This window comes from Hemibagrus wyckioides, linkage group LG05, assembly GCF_019097595.1.
Source record: "Hemibagrus wyckioides isolate EC202008001 linkage group LG05, SWU_Hwy_1.0, whole genome shotgun sequence".
NCBI classification, from domain to species: domain Eukaryota; kingdom Metazoa; phylum Chordata; class Actinopteri; order Siluriformes; family Bagridae; genus Hemibagrus; species Hemibagrus wyckioides.
The window spans coordinates 25946759-25966256 of NC_080714.1; the positions used below are offsets into that span (position 1 = coordinate 25946759).

The 19498-nt window shown below is 40.0% G+C and overlaps 1 protein-coding gene and 1 long non-coding RNA gene across 4 annotated transcripts in view; one reads left to right on the top strand and one right to left on the bottom strand.

The window, feature by feature from the left end:
• The window catches only part of LOC131352679 (uncharacterized), a 9643-nt gene extending 9438 nt beyond the window's left edge, over positions 1-205 (bottom strand). The window contains exon 1 of the long non-coding RNA XR_009204545.1: positions 27-205. This is a non-coding gene — a long non-coding RNA (uncharacterized LOC131352679). The remainder of the gene's footprint in view (positions 1-26) is intronic.
• The window catches only part of irak1 (interleukin-1 receptor-associated kinase 1), an 18830-nt gene extending 914 nt beyond the window's left edge, over positions 1-17916 (top strand). The window contains exons 2-14 of one of the 3 annotated variants that reach the window (XM_058388965.1): positions 2434-2601; positions 3892-4029; positions 4543-4643; positions 5032-5217; positions 5719-5786; positions 6207-6321; positions 7201-7313; positions 8175-8382; positions 9363-9431; positions 9514-9738; positions 9872-10184; positions 13462-13572; positions 16132-17916. In XM_058388965.1, the coding sequence (XP_058244948.1) occupies positions 2434-2601; positions 3892-4029; positions 4543-4643; positions 5032-5217; positions 5719-5786; positions 6207-6321; positions 7201-7313; positions 8175-8382; positions 9363-9431; positions 9514-9738; positions 9872-10184; positions 13462-13572; positions 16132-16199 (1883 nt within the window). In that variant the 3' untranslated portion in view covers positions 16200-17916. The remainder of the gene's footprint in view (positions 1-2433; positions 2602-3891; positions 4030-4542; positions 4644-5031; positions 5218-5718; positions 5787-6206; positions 6322-7200; positions 7314-8174; positions 8383-9362; positions 9432-9513; positions 9739-9871; positions 10185-13461; positions 13573-16131) is intronic. The other 2 variants (XM_058388966.1, XM_058388967.1) reach the window with 2 other exon arrangements.
• Positions 17917-19498: the final 1582 nt, after the last annotated feature.

Sequence of the window (19498 nt, forward strand, 5' to 3'; positions counted from 1 at the left end):
GGGTGGCTAGCTGAACAAATATTTACCTGGTTTAAGTCAGTGATGTCAGCTGGACCGAAACAGTTAAGGCTAGTTAAAGAGAATATTCGAGAAAACCGTAGTTCACTTCAGCGCGTCCTAAATGGCTCCAGGCTGCCTATATAAAGTGCACTAGGTGACCAAAGGTGACCTCTGAAAGGAAAATGAGTGAATACAGAAAAGAATCCGTCACATACTCTGACTGGCCACTTTATTAGGAACACCAGTGGACGCCCCCCCCCCTGTTCACTCATGCACACAGGTACAGGTTAGTTAATGTTCGCGGAGGGACAGTGTGATCACAGGTGGTATCATACTGGTTTAGAAAACTTGCTGATCTGCTTGGGTTTTCACACAAGGCTTTCACTAAGGGTTGGCACACAAGGACGTTTGGTTATAATTAAAAAACCAGAACAAAACAGCTGCTGTCAGCAGAAACACCTTGTCGATGAGAGCAAACAGGATATCTACCCGTAACCTAAATAACCACTCTTTTAAGCTAAAGCTGGTGAGCAGATAAGCGCCTCACGATGCACAAACCTGACCTGCTACAGCTATGTGAAGGGCTCTTCACGTTCTGCTCCTTTCAGCCAAGAACAAGACATCTGAGCCTACTGGTTTTTCCCCCACTCCAACATCTAAAACTGTCTGGTTTTTGGTCAGTCTGTCATGATCGTAACCTCAGATTTCTGTTGTGGGCTGATCGGAGTGAAACCTGATAACGTCGCCTGCAGTTGTGCACATGCTGGGCATTGTGAGATGCTTTTCTGCTCACTACGGTTGTAAAGAGTGGGTATTTGTGTGTATAGACAACCTGAATAGATTACCTGAAAACACCCTGGAACTGTTGATCTGTTTTCAACTTCTTTTCCTACAGAATACAAACGAAATCGTTATCAGTCTGACAATTATTTATTTAAGGCGGGGGGGAGTGTATTTTTTTTTTACTGGTCATTTAGTAGAAGATAAAATACGGTGCATGCAAAGCCCTTTAAAAAGAATCGGACGGGACTAATGTCCCACACAACCTCCGGTAGTAATTACATTACTACACCTTCCTGTGTAAAAACAAGTCCAGTACGAAATGCAGCTTTAACTAGCAAGCTCAGAAGTGTCAGACCTCTTAATTACCTTTCTGTGGTTCATTCATTCACATGTGCCGCAGTAAGGTGTTAAAAAACAGTCATAACATGCTCTGAATCTCATGTGCGGCTTTCTAAATGATCTCAAACTCTCAAAGAAATGGTTTGGAGTCGGTGGGATCAGTTAGGCAGATTTTAAAAAAGAAAACGTGGATGTTTTAAAGTGAGAGAGAGGGAGAGAGAGAGAGATGAAAAGATGTTGGTAAGCGTTTGTTAATTTCATTCATTCATCATCACTAAATGCTGTCAGTGTCACAATGGATCCAGAGTCTATCCTGGAAACAGGTAGGAATATATCCTGGATGGACACCAGCTCATCTGACGTTATCATGGTGCCTTGTTATCTCAAAGCTCCGGGGTCCAAGGTTCTTCTGAGTTTGAGTTACTTGAGTTATCTTGCTGGATGTTCACACTGTGTCCGTGTGGATATTTTCCTAAGTTTTCGTGGTGTCCTTCCACGTCTCAAAAACATTCCGGTCAGTGGAAACACTCGTGTGTAAATGTGTGTGTTCCCATTCGGTGTGTATTCCTGCCTCACACCCAGTGTTCCTGATATCATCACATCCCTGATCAGGAGAAAAAACATACTGATGAATGGATGGATGAATGAATGAATGAATGAATGAATTTGCTCAGAGGTCTATCTATCTATCTATCTATCTATCTATCTGTCTGTCTGTCTGTCTGTCTATCATATTTTTATGCCCTAGTTTGATGTGAGTATAATTGAATTTGACGTTCATATGAAAGGAAATCTGACGAGTCGCCTCGTATTACCACACGGCACCATTTTCCACTAACATAGAGACAGCACCATCTGTGAAACCGAGATATTGACTCACTTGAAGACAGATTGTGGTACCTATAAAAGTGTCTAACTTTCATTTATAGAAGTGTGCCTTAAGATGCCTTAAAAAAAATATAGGCTCTTCATTTCTTCTGCTTTTTTTCTTCTAGTTAATGATTTCACCCGTGTTCCTTGATTTTTAGTGTTTGTTTCTGTATTAACCAGCTCTTCCCTTTACTGTTTGTATGAATCAGTTCATATCATTTAATCGAGTCATTTAAATCCCAGGCCTCCCATGACGCTGAGATTTTTTAACACCAAGTTCTATAAAGAGTTTGTTTTTTTAAAGAAAAAGTCATGACTAAGTCATCGCTTATTTTTTCTCTGAGTGAGTGAGTGATTCATGATGATGGTGATTTTTGAGACGTTTCCTGAGTCAAGAAAAGTGAATCTTTTTCCCCCTCCTTGTCATTTATAACAATCCAGCTTCCCGAGTAATATGTGACCAGACAGAGCTTCGGCTTGTGCAGCAGAGCAGCAGGCGGACGGAAACACTAATGCACAAGTGGGGATGCAGGAACGGGACGGTCGGAGATCTCCTAACTGTCCTGCAAGATCTGGAGCTGTTGAGACCTCGGGATATCATTCTTAAATGTGAGTAGGGCGGCGAGAAGGTGTAGCAGTTCCAGGGTCCCAGTTTCCATCCAGATCTAGTCCTTCAGGGATCATTAAAGAATTCTGTCTGTCTGTCATTCCATCCTATCTATCTATCTATCTATCTATCTATCTATCTATCTATCTATCTATCTATCTATCTATCTATATCGATCTATCTATTGATCTATCTGTCTGTCTGAGATTTTTTAACACCAAGTTCAGGGATCATTAAAGAATTATGTCTGTTTTTCATTCCATCCATTCTGTCTGTCTGTCTGTCTGTCTGTCTGTCTGAGATTTTTTAACACCAAGTTCATGGATCATTAGAGAATTATGTCTGTCTGTCATTCCATCCATTCCGTCCGTCTGTCTGTCTGTCTGTCTGTCTGTCTGTCTGTCTATCCATTCACTCATCCAACCATCCATCCATTCATCTGTTTGTCTATCTTGGCTATGCTCAATTGGCTCTACGTGTGTGTGTGTGTGTGAGTGAGAGAGAGAGAGAGAGAGAGAGAGGCCCAGGTGTATTCTTACCTAACACTTAGTTTCCACCTCCTACAGCCTCAAAACCACAGTTAATGTCCTGTTTCTCTGGAAATGTTGTGTACTACACATAGGTTTCACAACATCTCTGTATGTAGTGCGCATGTCTCATCCAGAAGAAATGAGTCTCTTTTTCAGACTCTGTCTTTCTTAGACTCTGTCTCTTTTCCAGACCCCGTCTCTTTTCCAGACCCCGTCTCTTTTCCAGACTCTGTCTCTTTTTCAGACTCTGTCTCTCTTCCAGACTCTGTCTCTCTTCCAGACTCTTCCTCTTTTTCAGACTCATTTCCACTTCCTTCAGTAACTGTGCAGTTTTGGACTAGTCGTGGACTACTTAAGCCATAAGATGAATAAGATTTTTTTTTTTTGTACATTTATCTTCTTAATACAGCTCGAACTATTACCTTTTGCTTGTGCTTTCTCATTATGCTTGTCCACTTCCATCATGTCAGCTGTCATTGAAGTTAACATTTCCTTGCAGCAGATTTACCCTTAGGTCTTGGCACGTCCAAAATGAGCTGGTTTTAATAAAACGATGCTTTGATTATGTCTAACAATGGAGCAAATCATTGCTGTCGGATCTGTGTACAATTTGATTGGTTAGACAAATTTAATTATATTTTGTTACTTTATCTTTGTTTTCCAGCCCTTAATACACCTCTCTCTCTCTCTCTCTCTCGCTCTCTCTCGCTCTCTCTCGCTCTCTCTCGCTCTCTCTCGCTCTCTCTCTCTCTGTCTGTACAGCACGGCGTATTCCACAGCCAAGTCCTGTCTCCACCTCCTCCAGCTCCCTGCCACCACAGAGCTTCAGCCGCAACAGCTCGCCATCGTCATCCTTATTTACCCCCATTAAAGACGCCACTCGGTCCCTTCCCATTATAGGTAACTATTTACTCATCCACTTCAGAGCGCTGGGTGGTATGTCGATAATAATATTTTTATAATATAATAATAAAATTATATTATTATTATTATTATTATGTTTTTTTTTTTTAATGTTATTTATTTATTATTTATCCGGTCTATTCTAATTTAATTTTTGTCCCATTTTGAGTTCTAATGTTATATAAGTGCAGTAAAATATTTGATGTCATTGCAGTTAAAGGCTTATTTTTAATGTAGTTTTAAAAAGACTAGTCTTTCTGCCTAGTCTTCCCTTTATAACTGAACTTGCTTTATAATTGATAGTAAAATAAACACCACCACCACCCCAACACATTAGGGACAAAAAAACACAACAAGCATGTTTCTGTGCATAAACACTAGGCCATTTCCTACACACCCCAATTTCCAACATGTCTGATTTCCTCCATTATAATCCCACCTGTTTATTCAGTGCTTTTTTCTTTTTTTTATAACCGGCTGCATTGTTCTGGTTTTGTTTGTGTCCTTTAGATAGCAAGCTTCAATCCAAACCTGGACCTCCATCCCCTGATCTGAACAGAACATGTCCCTGTATGCCGTCGACCGTTTTAAAAGAAGAAAAGAAAGAAGAGGTAAATATATACAGCATTAGGCATGCGCAGCTAAATGATCATGATATGACGCGTTATGATCGCTGTAGTTATCGAGGACATCGTCAGAGCCTCAAGTGCTATTTATAATGCAGCGTTAATACAACTGCTTCTTAATACCTTGTATATAGCATCTTGTAGTTCATTATCTGTTTAACAATTGCCAATTTAAGCGCACTCTATGGAGGTGATGTGATTCTCTCTGAGCCCTGTCAATCACAGCGACTCTAGCCAATCGTTGGCCTTGCCTAATTGGTGGGTGGGGCAAAAAATGTAGCCATTATTATCAATTTATATCTTGCTCTATTAAACTATAACGGCTGTTCTTCAATAGCAATTTATTTATTTATTTTACAATTTCTGTTCGCAGCGTTCTTACGATAGCTGTGCAGCTCAGCCGCTCCTCTTCACGACTGTCATGTGCTGGCCGTACGAGGAAGTGCAGCGAGGTACAGACAATTTCTCCGCCGCCAGGCAGATCGGAGAGGGAGGCTTCGGCCACGTGTACAGTGCCTCCATGAGGAACACTGACTTTGCTGTGAAGAGGCTCAAAGAGGCAAGTGGACAGAAAAATGGAGTAGATAAGTGAGGAATAAATCACTCGGAGGTGTTGCTTTCGGATTATGGGGAATTTATTCACGCCCGAATGGTGTGAAGTGGATTATTTTTCCTTTCTGTTATTATACCACGGCAGTTTACCAAAGCTTTATCTGTTTATTACATAGTTTATTATATCGTTATATAGTGTGTATTTATAGTTAATTGAAATTCTTGAAAATTCTTTCCTCTGAAGTTCAGCTTTTTATGTTACTGAGAACCTCCTGGAAACTTTTTGGATCTATTAGAACATTATCAGAAGGAGCACATTAATATAAATCTCTGATTTGCTTTAAGTACTGTTAATGCTGCTGTTCTAGAGAATTAATCACCAACCCGACCAATCAGAATCAAGGAACAGCTGATTTCCGTGGGCTTCGTGTTTTCAGCAGTTCGCTTTAGTGTGTCTGGACGCTGCCACGTGTCTGGTCCATTAATGAGAAGCTCTTAATGTCTTCAGCAGGATTCCCATATGGGTTGGAGTGTGGTGAAGGAAAGTTTTCGGACCGAGGTGGAAAGACTCTCGCAGTAAGAAGCCTTCTCTTTCCATGCTTGCTTTGGCAGCTGCTTCCTTTATCTGGCACTCTCTTTTCTCCTCCTTTCACACTCCTTTAGGTGGCATTGGACGCGGATTAAAGGGGGTAAAAAAAAAAGAAAAGAGAAGGCTTTATATCTGTGTCAACAGACACACTGAGAGAGGGACTTTCCCATCTGAAACATTCATTGCCCTCTGCACAGGCCACTGGAAGGCCAGACTCAGAAACAAAATAAAACTTCTGGCTTTTCATCTTTCATTGTTGTGGTCAGTTATCGTCTCACTTTTGGTCATTGGGTGTTTTCATACTTTTTTTTTCTTTTTCTTGCTTTGCACTTTCAACCTATAATGGTCACCACGTGTCTCTCAACACAAACGCTTCACCAAGATTTTTTTTTTTTTTTACTCCCTAGATACAGACACCCGAACATAATGGACCTGATCGGTTACAGTGTAGGAGGTGGAACCTACTGCCTTATCTACGGGTACATGCCCAGCGGTTCTCTAGAGGACCGGTTGCGCTGTGAGGTAAACCACCAGGTTCAGTGGAAACTGTCTTTCCTGCTTATTTACAGATTATATTTTGTTGTAGTTTAAGATGATGCTTGAGGTTTAACCAAAATGTAGCTCAATCTCTGGGGATCCTTCAGTAGCCCTGGCTTATGGGACAAGAAGATTAGTTTATTATTATTATTATTATTATTATTATTATTATTATTATTATTATTATTATTATTATTATTATTATTATTATTATTATTATTATTATTATTATTATTATTATTATTATTATTATTATTATTATTACTGGGCTAAGGAGGATAGTATATTTTTTACATGCTGTGGGAAGAGAGTTGCATCACATTAACATTAAAAATAAAAGAGCAGTTTTCTTATTAGTGAGCGGATATTCAAGGAAATTCTCATATTACGTATTGCATCGACAACTTGGGAAGTTCACTTTATTTTTGGGAAGTTCACTGCGAGGCGATGTGATGTCTCATTTCAGCTCATTTCCTTAACAAACTCATAACCTTTCGATCTATAACTCGAAAGAAAGAGTGATAATTTTAATACAAAAATCATTTAATACACCGTTAATAATTAGAGATGCTGTACAGTGAAGCAGATGCAGTTTGTATTGTCATAGTGTGCTGAAATTTAGACTGAGAAAAAGATTACAGGGTTTGATGAAGATGTTTGAAGCCAGGATATAACGGTTTGGGCATTAATTCATATAAATAAATAAATTCTTGCATCACAGAGGCTCCAGAAATCTGCTCAGCTCCCATCAGTCTGCTTCACTCAGTTTAGTCCTTGGCTAAATTTGATTTGATTTCTTTTTACCGAGGGTTAATTTTTAACTCCTTCTCAAGTCACTGTCCCGGGTTTGCCCGTGTCTTTCAGCATGGCTCTGCCCTCTCCTGGTCACAGCGTGTAAAGGTGGTGTTGGGTTCGGCGCAAGCCATTCAGTACCTTCACTCCTGTTCTCCTGCTCTCATCCACGGAGACGTGAAGAGGTACGGACGCTTTGGTTTTTTTCCGTCTCAATTTAACTTTAGGCGGTGCAGGAAATCAACCGTATTTTCTTCACTCCGATTTATTTTGTGTATATCTGTATAATACTAACATTTTATAGATATTTCTGTGTATTTGTATAGATTATGAATGTACTTTATAAAAGGACTTTAGGTGTATAATATAAGCTGAAGTAACAAATAAAGAGACATATTCATTAATTGATCTGCTTATTTACTCATAAGCAGATAGATTGATGGATGTATGGAGGGATGGCCTGATTGATTGATTAACTGATTAATTGGATAGATGGATTGTGTGGATGGCCTGGCAAATGGATTGATTTATTGATTAATTGATTGTTGAATGGATGGATGGATTGATGGATGGATTCAGTAGATAGACTAGATGGATGATTGGATGGATTTAGTAGATGGACAGACAAATGGATAAGATGGATGGAATAATTGACTGAATGAATGGATGGATGGATTGATGAATGGATTCTGTATATGGGCAGACGAATGGATTGGATGGATGGATTGTTTGATGGGTGGATGGATGGATGGATGGATGGGTGGATTCAGTGGATGGACAGACAAATGGATAAAATGGATGGATTAATTGACTGTTTCATTGGGTGGATGGGTGGATGGCTGGCTGCATGGATTGAGTGGATAAATGGATGGATGGATGGATGAATAGATTGAGTGGATGGATGGATGAATGGATGGATGAATAGATTGAGTGGATGGATGGATGAATGGATGGATGAATAGATTGAGTGGATGGATGGATGGATGCTATCACATCAAAAACTGTGATTTTTTAAAAAAAACAATTGTTCTCCTTCTTTCTCCCAGTTCCAACATTCTCTTGGGGGAACATCTGGAGCCGAAGCTGGGAGACTTTGGCCTGGCGCGGTTGTGTCGTTGCCCCAGCAGAACCCCAGGGAAGACGAGCAGCGTGGCTCAGACCTCTACAGTGCGCGGCACCCTGGCGTACCTCCCCGACGAGTACCTGAAAGACGGCCAGCTGGGCATGGAGATAGACGTTTACAGCTTCGGAGTGGTACGAGCTGTCTGATAATAGCGCTCAATAATCATTAGTAGAACGTAAAATAAAACACATTTTTTTCTAGGAAGAATGAGGAAGAATGCCTTTCTAAAGGATATAAGATGCGTCCCAGAATTACTCAACCATTGTGCAGTATATATGTATAGTGTGTGTTAAATTCGCCCACACACGTTGTGTGACTTTATTTTTCAACATTTTACAAATTCCACATATTTTGATGAAGCTACTCTGCGTATGACGTCTTCATTTGCCATCGACTGGGAAACTTTCTTTAGTAAAAACTGTTAGCGTTCATTTGAGACAATACGACTGTTGTAACACTCATACACTAGTCTATATTGTAAGTGCGTAGTTTGTCATTTGGGACACAGCTATAGTGTTATTTGTGAATATCTCATGCTAAAAAAAAACTACAGGTTATGAATTTTTATTAGGTAATGATACTGCTCCTGAATTGTAAATATATTTCAAATGTATACCAATCAGGCATAACATTATGAGCAGTGACAGGTGAAGTGACTGATGATCTCCTCATCATGGCACCTGTTAGTGGGTGGGATATATTAGGCAGCAAGTGAACATTTTGTCCTCAAAGTTGATGTGTTAGAAGCAGGAAAAATGGGTAAGTGTAAGGATTTGAGCGAGTTTGACAAGGGACAAATTGTGATGGCTAGACCACTGGATCAGAGCATCTCCAAAACTGCAGCTCTTGTGGGGTTTTCCCAGTCTGCAGTGGTCAGTATCTATTGAAAGTATCCTTTAAGTCCTGTAAGTTGCAACTTACATGATTTAAAGGATCTAATGCTTTGTGCCAGATACCACAGCCCACCTTCAGGGATCTAGTGGAGTCCATGCCATGATGGATCAGGGCTGTTTTGGCAGCAGAAGGGGGGACCAACCAAATATTAGGCAGGTGGTCATAATGTTATGGCTGATCGGTGTAAGTAGATAAAACATTAATCTCTTCCCCTCAGGTGTTGCTGGAGGTGCTGACAGGCCGGAGAGCTTTAGAAACCAGCAACCAGTCGAAGAACATCTACCTGGTGAGAAGCTAAGCTCTACATTAACACCACACTCCAGATTTCACGTGCATGACAAAACCCAAAGATAATGTCTTTTATGCAGAAAGACCTGGTGTCCGAACTGGAGGACGACGGGAGAAGTTACAGCAGAAAGAAGGACACTCGAGAGCTTTCCGGTTCACATGCAGCGGAGAACATCTGGAAGAACCATCTGGATCGTAGCCTGACGTCAGAAGGAACGTCTGGTCCTCACGGGTCAAAAGAAATCGCTCAGCTGGCGTGTCGCTGCTTAGACCGCCGGAGAAAGAAAAGGCCTCCGATGACCGAGGTGGGACAAAACGGTTATTGAAAGACTTTTTGAAATCATTATTTCACTTAAAATCTAAAATAACTCCAGAATATAACAAAGTAAATTTAAAGTCTTTGAGAAAATGTTTTACGTCTAATATCTCTTCATTTAGGTCTTTAGAAGTCTTCAGGAAGTGCATACAGGCTTGGAGACTTGCCACAGTACCGTCACAGTCAGAACGTCTCCTGCTTCTCCTCCTCCTCCTCATCATCTCTCTGGCCCGAAGCCTCTGCGCTCCGATAACTCTGTGGACTCTCTCGCACATCACTTCTCCAAACTCGGCCCTCAGGAGAACACTTTCTGCTGCTCGCACCACCACAGCTGCCCGCACCCTTCTTCCCCAGTGACTTGTTCAGAGGAGTCAGGAAGGAGAGAAGGATCATGGGACAGTCGCTGTTCCTCCTTTCGTGTGCCGTGTGAATCAGGTGAGAGTGCTAATATTGTGTATTGTTCTCGTTAGTTGACTGTTAACTCTGGGTTATCACTTCAGGTAACAAGCTTTCGTTTATGGGGGAAAAAAGAAAGCCTTTGGCAGTTTGGATGAAAACAGGGTTAGCGCTCAATCAATATTCCTCTAGGGCAGATTTTTAAAGATCCTGGCTGCTGGATTTTTGCTTCTCCATGAGAAGTTGCTGGACTCTGGAGTGTCAGACCAGAATTCATTGTAGCTATACAATGAGTTGTATTGAAAAATTCAGCTGGTTAGTAGCTCGCTAGCGATTGATCTTAGCATGAAATTTGACGCTGATCACAAAGTAGGAGGATGAGGAGGGCAGACTAAAAGACTAAGGTGCCGCTGCATCACTTTCCTTAAATAGACATGAAGCAAGTGTTAGAACTGCTTTCAGCAGGAAGCAGGGTGGCATTATGGGTATTGTAGGAAGTGAAAACAGCTGACATGTCGGACATACACAACCTTCATTAGACAGATAGATGGATAGGTAGATAGATGGATAGATGGATTGGATGGAATGACAGACAGAATTCTTTAATGATCCTTGAACTTGGTGTTAAAAAATCTCAGACACACTGAGATAGATAGACAGATAGATAGACAGACAGATAGATAGATAGATAGATAGATAGATAGATAGATAGATAGATAGATAGTCAGATGGAATGGATGGAATGACAGACAGAATTCTTTAATGATCCTTGAACTTGGTGTTAAAAAATCTGATAGATAGACAGACAGACAGACAGACAGATAGATAGATAGATAGATAGATAGATATACTTTATTGATCCTATGAGGCAAATTCTTGTGTTACAGGTTAGTCAGACAAGATACAACACACACAAAAATCTAGATTTTCTTGGCACTAGAAACTTGCTAATCTTAAATTGAAGCAGTGATGAAGTCAGATCCGAGGAGCAGGGGATGGTTTTATTCCCATAACATGGGTTCAGAGTGTCGTCTGTCGGCAATACGAGCGACAACCGCGAAAAGCTTTAATGATTATTATTGCTTGAAAAAAATAAATCAAATCAATCATCATCACGACAGTGAATCTGTAACCCTGTTTAAGTTTCTGACCAGCTCTGTACTGCTTGGATCATTTCAGTCTGGAACACAGACAGCTCTGAGATTTTTACCCTCCGGATACTGCTGTTTATTTTTTCCCTGGCCGTTATTCGTCTCACTTAGTGTCGCATCTGTAGCTCGCCGCTTCGGCCTGATTAAAGGAGCCGTTTAGGATATACCATCGCTTTGTATTCACATATGCTACAAATCACACCACTGTTCATTTTCTAGAAATAAATGACCGAGCGCTTGTTTTGTCAGCTTGTGCCAGATTATGCAGAATGACCGTAAATGTTAATGATTAATGTTTTGTGTATCGAAACCGCCAATGCTTGTGTGTGTGTATATATATATATATATATATATATATATATATATATATATATATATATATATATATATATATATATATATATATATATATATATATATATGACATACGACGGTGTCACCCAGACGTCCACGTCTGTAGGAAAACAGATCGCTCATCATTTAATGACCACCTGGAGAGCTGTATCTCGGAGGAGACATGTAAAAATGAGCTTCCACTCGTAGACACTAATCCCCTGCAGATAAGCTTTACAATCCCTGGAAGAGGTTTTAGCAAGTGATTAGGCCTGAAGTACAGCGAGTAGGAGTCTAACAGCTTTTTTGACTTGAGTATGTTATTAGGTTATGTACTGGGTAAATTCCACATCTGGATTTTTTTTTTGCAGTGGCTCAGCTCTCAAATCAGTTGGGCCGGGTTTTAAGTCCAGCAGATTCACAGTGGTCATTGAACCAGAAGGTCAGGGAGTTTGTTTTTCCAAACCACAGTTTGAGGAAGAAGACAAAAAAAAGATGATGGCTATTAAAGCTTTTGAAGCGTTTGAACCAAACAGTATATTTTTTTTAGTCCCACTCTGACAGAAATGCCAGCATTTCTGGTTCAACTGTAATATTTAGGATTTTTATCCCTAGGTTTCCTCCTCTATCATACAACAGCTACCAACCACCGCACTTTCCTTTGATCTGCTGCTCTCAGGGCTTCATAACGCACACCGAGGAAATCTCAGTCTGTCCTCTTCTACATACCTTACAGTGGTCTGTGATTGGCCAGCGTCGCTAATGTCAAACATTTTCACGCTGTGGGAGAAATTTATCGTTTTTAACCCAAGAATATTTATTCGCCCGTTTGTCAGAGATGACTACAGTGGCCGAGAAGCGCAAAACAAAATAACAAATCTGAAAACAAAATAAAAAATCCCAAAACACAGCGACAATTCAGAGAAACCAGACACGGTAGGTATAGTCTGTGAATGGAATTCTTACTGCTGATTGGACGAGACATCTTCACTCAAGATGGAAGTCCAGCAGGCTGCAGCAGTAGACTTCTCGGCCACCGTAGATTATGTTTTAGCTGTAGTGTTCACAGTTTCTGACCCCAAAGCAATTTACGAGACGTCTGAAACACCACCTGCTGTTTCGGCTAAAGCAGACGTCAAACACAAATAACATTCTTCTAGCTCATCACGTTTGCTTAATCTAGGTGAACTCTGACCTGTGAGTTCGTGAGCCTCAGCCTTGTGAGCTGATAGGAAACTGGACTGTGGTCTGTTTAGATTGATGTTTTCCTTACCATTGCTAGGTCTATCTGGGAAGGGGGATTTTCATGGCCAAAAGTATGTGGGCACCTGAGCATCTCATCCACTATCTTCTTACATTCCTATACCAGAACCAGGAACTTTGGTTATGTTCTAATAAGCGTCACTCTTCTCTTCTGGGACAGTAGATGTTGAAACGTGGCTGTTGGGGTTTGTGTTTATTCAGCTACAAGAGCGTTAGTGAGAGCAGACACTGATGTCGAGATGGTGAGGAGGCTTTGGGATTCATCCCATAGGTGTTCAGTGGGGTCAGGGATCTGTGCAGGACACTCGAGTTCTTCCACTCCAACTTTATCCTCCAATGCTTTGTGTACAGGGGCATTGTCATGTCAGGAACAGTGTTTAAGCCTCTTAATTCCAGCAGAGGGAAATTGTAATGCTATACAGGGTACAAGACTTTCTGTACAAACTTTATGGTAAAGAACCATTGGTGTGACGGTCAGGTGTCCACATACTTGTGGCCACATAGTAGCAGTCTGCCTGCTAGACTAGACCCTGTGCTCACTGTCTGATTGTCTTCTCATGTCTTTGCAGATGACGGAGTTATTATTAATCCTGTCAGACAGCACTTGGTTGAGAAAATGACACTTTACGAGGAAGGTCGAATACTGACCTCAGACCTCTTCTCTTCTTCCGGTCCACCAAGTAAGTCCTGCATGCTGAAGGTGTCACTCAAATGAGAATGAGATTCCCTTCTGAGGCTGGTTCCTCGTAGGTTTCTTACCTCGTATCATCTCGGGGATGGTTTCCACGCCATCATCACCTCAGGCTTGCTCATTAGGTTTAAAGAGTAACTTTATAATTTTTCCCCTATGTTTCTATATTTCTGTAAAGCTGCTTTGAGGCAATGTCCATTGTTAAAAGCACTATGCAAATGAATTGAATTGAATTAAAGGTCCTGAAAACACATGAAGAGGGAAACCCTAGAGAATGATGTCATTTCTATTCAGCGTTGAAATTATTTTTATTAAATGGAAGATGCTTTTCTGTAGATATAGCTTTGAGACCGAAAGAGGCCCCAAAGTTTAGAGAAGTGTTTTAGATGTGCTAGTTCTTCTCTAAGGCTCGGTTCCGCCTCCCCTGGCCGTAATAACAGGACCATTCCTGTCAGATGAGAATTCCACCAGTGTCTCGAACCCGCCGTTCCAAATAACGTCATGAGTCATGTCACAGGGGACGATGAATTTGCGGCCAAGTCGAAGTGTCCCAGTGTTCCTTTCATACTCGATGAGCAAGTTATGCCCCAGAACACCATGTAGTCATCATCCTGGAGCGTGGGAGTGTCCGGGTTGTTTACTGACTGGATATGAAGCACAAAAGCAAACCTCAAAATCTGACCAGTTTTTAACCCTGTTTTCACGAGCTTTATACCGTTCTCAACTCTGATTGGTCAGTAGTTCCGGCTATAACGAAAAAACAACAGGTTAACGTTAACACGCTCTCGTTACTGTTTCAATGGTAACGGCTCACACAGGGACGTTGGGTGTAGCGGAAATTCGACGCGATCTAAGACAAATGATTAACAGATGTCTGGTGTTGTTTCTGTAAAAGAAGCCACACCAGATTTTAGGAGGCGTTTCATTTCAGGGAAAATAAACAACATTTCAATTCCACTTTATTGTCATTAGACCACTAGAAGGGTTGTACACTGTGATGAAACACTATCAAGCTACGTCTCTGGTGCAAGACAAACAAAGACGCTAGTCAAGAGACAGACAATAGATGCATAGACAAAGAACACCAGACACGTGCGATGAACAGAGAGTGACGGTCTAAGGGAAGAGGGAAGTATTTTTGGAAGGAGTCCCGTAGTTTCCCCCGAGGACAGAGGAGTTTACGATTTCCCTTTTTTTCTGTTAAAACACATTATTTTTTTTACTTTTCGTCTTTGGACTTCAAGAACATCTGGTGAAGGAACCATTTAGACATGAAACAAAAACAGGAACTAACTTGTCTTGTGGATATTCTGTAAAATATCAAATGTAAATACAAAGAGTGAAAAAAGGCACGAAAAGGGGGCGGGGTTCGAAAACTGAAAATTTTGAGTTATTTACCAAATTTGGAAGCGTTCTCTGAACATTTTATGTTATTTTGACGGGCACAAAATATAAAACTGTATATGGAATATAGAACGGTACCATTCTACTCAAGTACACTATCTTGGCAAAAGTTTTGGGACACCCCTCAAAAATCATTGAATTCAGGTGTTCCAATCACTTCCATGGCCACAGGTGTATAAAATCAAGCACCTAGACATGCAGACTGCTTCTACAAACATTTGTGTAAGAATGGGTCTCTCTCTCAGGAGCTCAGTGAATTCAAGCGTGGTACCGTGATAGGTTGCCTCCAGTACAATAAGTCCATTCGTGAAATTTCCTCATTAGTAAATATTCCACGGTCAACTGTTACTGCCGAAAAAATGCTCACGGCGTGTTATATGAAAGCTGATTTCTCCCTCCTCTTCTAAAGGTTATATACACATTCATTATTTCTTACAAATATTCATGTAATAGAAAAATATTGGCAGGAATCAAGGGGAAGATGTACAAGACATTGGTGAGACCGGCCATGCTGTATGGTTTAGAGGCAGTGTCACTGAGGAACAGGCAGGAGTCAGAGCTGGAGGTAGCAGACCTGAAGATGTTGAGGTTCTCTTTGGGAGTGATACGGTTGGACAGGATCAGGAACGAGTACATCAGAGGGACAGCTCATGTTGGACGTTTGGGGGACAAAGTTAGGGAGAGGCCAGATTAAGATGGTTTGGACATGTTCAGAGGAGGGAGAGTGAGTATATTGGTAGGAGAATGTTGGACATGGAGCTGCCAGGCAGGAGGCAAAGAGGAAGGCCAAAGAGGAGGTATATGGATGGAATAAATGAGGATATGAAACTAGTGAGTGCAAGTGTTGAGGATGCAGGAGATAGGGAGAGGTGGAGAGAGATGATTCGCTGTGGCCACCCCTGAAGGGGTCTTCAGATATCAAAATTAGGCACTTTTTTCTAAAGCTAAAGCTTTGAACAAGACGTTAAATAAAACCCAGTAACAGTTTATATAATACTCAATGAAGCTACAATATATATGTATATACACACACACACAGTATATAGTAGAAGGATTTATTTTTAGCTTTAAAGCTGAACAGTTTTCTACACAGTGCTGTCCTTAACCTGTGTGTGTTTTAACGCTTTCTGTCGACCCTCTGCAGACAGAACGATGAACACGCACCCACAGGAACCAGAGGAGAGCGACGAGTTTGCTAGCAGTTTATTCTAGACCACTCCGACTCGCCTCTACCGACTAACTCCAACACTCGAGAGGAGACCGAGCGAAGGTGCTCAGCTGGTCAGGATTTCCCAACACCAAATGTTCTCAACACCAAAATACACACCTACAGAAATATACAGAACATTTTTTAAAACATTGGATGGAAATTTCCTAGGTACTAGAACTGTGCTGCCTATCCACTGGACAGTGCCTCCTGTGGGGGGGTGGGATTTAAGTGGACACTTTAATACCAAGTTCAATCCTGGATCCTGCAAAATCTCCAGATTTGGACAGAAATCATAGCTTTTTCATCCTTCTGGATGAATGTAGACACTGTTACAGGACAGGACGGGTCAGACTGTATCGCTGGACGTAATAATGGTCAGACTGTATCGCTGGACGTAATAATGGTCAGACTGCATCGCTGGACGTACTAATGGTCAGACTGCATCGCTGGACGTACTAATGGTCAGACTGCATCGCTGGACGTACTAATGGTCAGACTGCATCGCTGGACGTACTAATGGTCAGACTGCATCGCTGGACGTAATAATGGTCAGACTGCATCGCTGGACGTAATAATGGTCAGACTGCATCGCTGGACGTAATAATGGTCAGACTGCATCGCTGGACGTAATAATGGTCAGACTACATCGCTGGAGGTCAAAATTTCAGAAACAGACGAGGGGTTTTGAAGCCAGGCTCGTTCTGGCAGACTTTATACTGTGTCTGCATTCATTTTGAGCAGGTTTAAAACATCTGACTGATTTCGTATGAACAGGTTTCTTCAAGTAAACAGTTTCTACAGTTTTTTTTTTTTTTTTTCCTACATTATAACATTATTTTTACAGATTATATTACGCACGAAGAAGAAATATTATCTTTCTCAAGTGTGCTGCGATTTCGACACCGTTCCCATCATGAATGCCGTCTTTATGATTTAGTCGGACCACAAACCCGTAGTAGAACAGTTTACTTTTTCTTTTTCCCTTCGGACCTTTTCCGCTTCACCCTTCACGCCGCGGCTCAGAGTTGGCCTGGGAGCCGAATCGTTATTACTTGTTAAATTGCTGGATTTACAAACTACACAAGGGATTTCTTTTGTGATGAATAACTCTATTCGCAGCAGGAGTTCAACTCGGTTCAGTGTCATTTTTTTACCACCAATGTCCAAGTTTACCACACTTAGTGCTGACTTTGCAGTTTTCTTTCCCTCTTTCTCTCTCTCTCTCTCTCTCTCTCTCTCTCTCTCACTTTGTCTCTCCTTCTCTCTCTCTCTCTCCCTCTCTGTTTCTTGCCCCCCCTCTCTTTCTTGCTCCCCCCTCTCTCTTTCTCATTCCCCTTCCCCCCTCTCGTTTTCTCTCCCCCTCTCTCTCTCCCTCTCTCTCTCGTTCCCCCCCTCGTTATCTCTCTCTCTGTCTCTCTCTCTTTCTGTCTCTCTCTCTCCTTCCCTCTCCAAATCACTCTCTCTCACTCTCTCTCTCTCTCACTTTGTGTGTGTCTCTGTGCTAGAAGTGGGTAATACCAACAATATCATATCAAAAAATATTTCTATAAGCATCACAATGATTGTTTTAATATGCCAACATTTATTTAAATAATTAATTAATAATTTTAATGAATTTTTGCAGATGGTAAATAAAAATTACCCTGAATCCCCCCCCCCTTAATCAGCTGCTTTCTGTCAATGTTATTAAAATACTAACAATACCTTTTATTAAAAAAAGCATATTGCGATGCTTTAATGATCACAATACTGTCACTCATGGTACGTTCCTGTTAGACTGCTGGGTTTTAGTGGATCAAAATTTTTTCTAAGGAAAAAAATAATAAAATATTAACATTATGTAAAATTTCAGCCTTTGTGTGTTTTGTGAATAATTTTATTTATCCATCAGCATCAGTCAAGTTAGAATAAGATTTCATTTTAGGACATATAGTGACACTTGAAGACATTATACAGGATATTTATCACATTGTTTTGTTTTCTTAAGAGTAAAAAAAAATATGTTCATAAATTTGTTAGATAAAAATTAAATGATTGTTATACAAAAAAATAAATATCTTTGCACCCCTGTAATGAGTAACAGTTAAGTTTACTGAAGATGCACATGTTAATATTTCACGATAGTGGTATTATATTGTATAAAAATAAATATATTGAGGGATTTATCAACATAATATTTTATTTGTGTAAAAGCAAATAAATTTTTACATTTTATTTTTTATATCTTTCATCTGTAACTAGAGAAGACTGTGAGACTTGACAATTCTTGACATGAATTATTTTTATACCAAGCACAAAAATTTCATTTACTTATTTTATTTTCATTTAATTTTTTTTTACTTCTTTCATCTATTTCAGAAGCTTTAAATCTCTCTCTCTCTCTCATATATATATATATATATATATATATATATATAATGAGAGAGAGATAGGTAGATATAGATATATAGACAGATATATATATATATACACAGAGTATATTTACATATTTTCTCACATGATGTAACGATCTGCTGAAAGATTATTTCCTTATGTCTCATGAGCTCCTCGCATCGTCTCCTCATGAGTCACTCTTTCCTGAGCCTTTAAAGGAAGTACATGAAGAAGTTCTGCTGAGTCGGATATTACAGGACCAGAGCTTCTGCTTGTACGCTTTATTGTTCTGTCACAATACCATTTTATGATAGATAGATAGATAGATAGATAGATAGATAGATAGATAGATAGATAGATAGATAGATAGATAGATCTCATAGATAGATAGATCTCATAGATAGATAGATCTCATAGATAGATAGATCCCATGAGCGATCAATTCCTTAATAATGATGAAAGAAGGAAAGCTAAAGAACTAAAAATCTGGTCATGCAGTAACTAGTTAAACTAGTTACTAGATATTTTTGAAAAGAATGTAGATATACGGTTTAATCTTATTTCATGATATCAGTTTTGAACATTATAAAAATAAGAAATAAAATTGTTATTGAGAAATATTCAAGGTGATGTGATGTGAATCTGCCCAAAAGTCTGTTATCATCCTGAAATTAATTATTTTCAAATAAATAAAATAGTGTTTTATTACTCTTGTCCCACAGCAATGTGCCGATGTTAACAATGAATTATTTCTTCAGTTTTAAATTGACACGTCATACGTTTTATCTGTTTATTGTTACATTTAACGTGACAGTTGTTTATTTTAAAGTTTATTTGCCACACACAAATGTACAGAGTAGTGCATGCTTTTTTTGAGACTGCCTGTGCCATAGAAAGAATAGACTAGGAATAAAATTATGATAAAAAT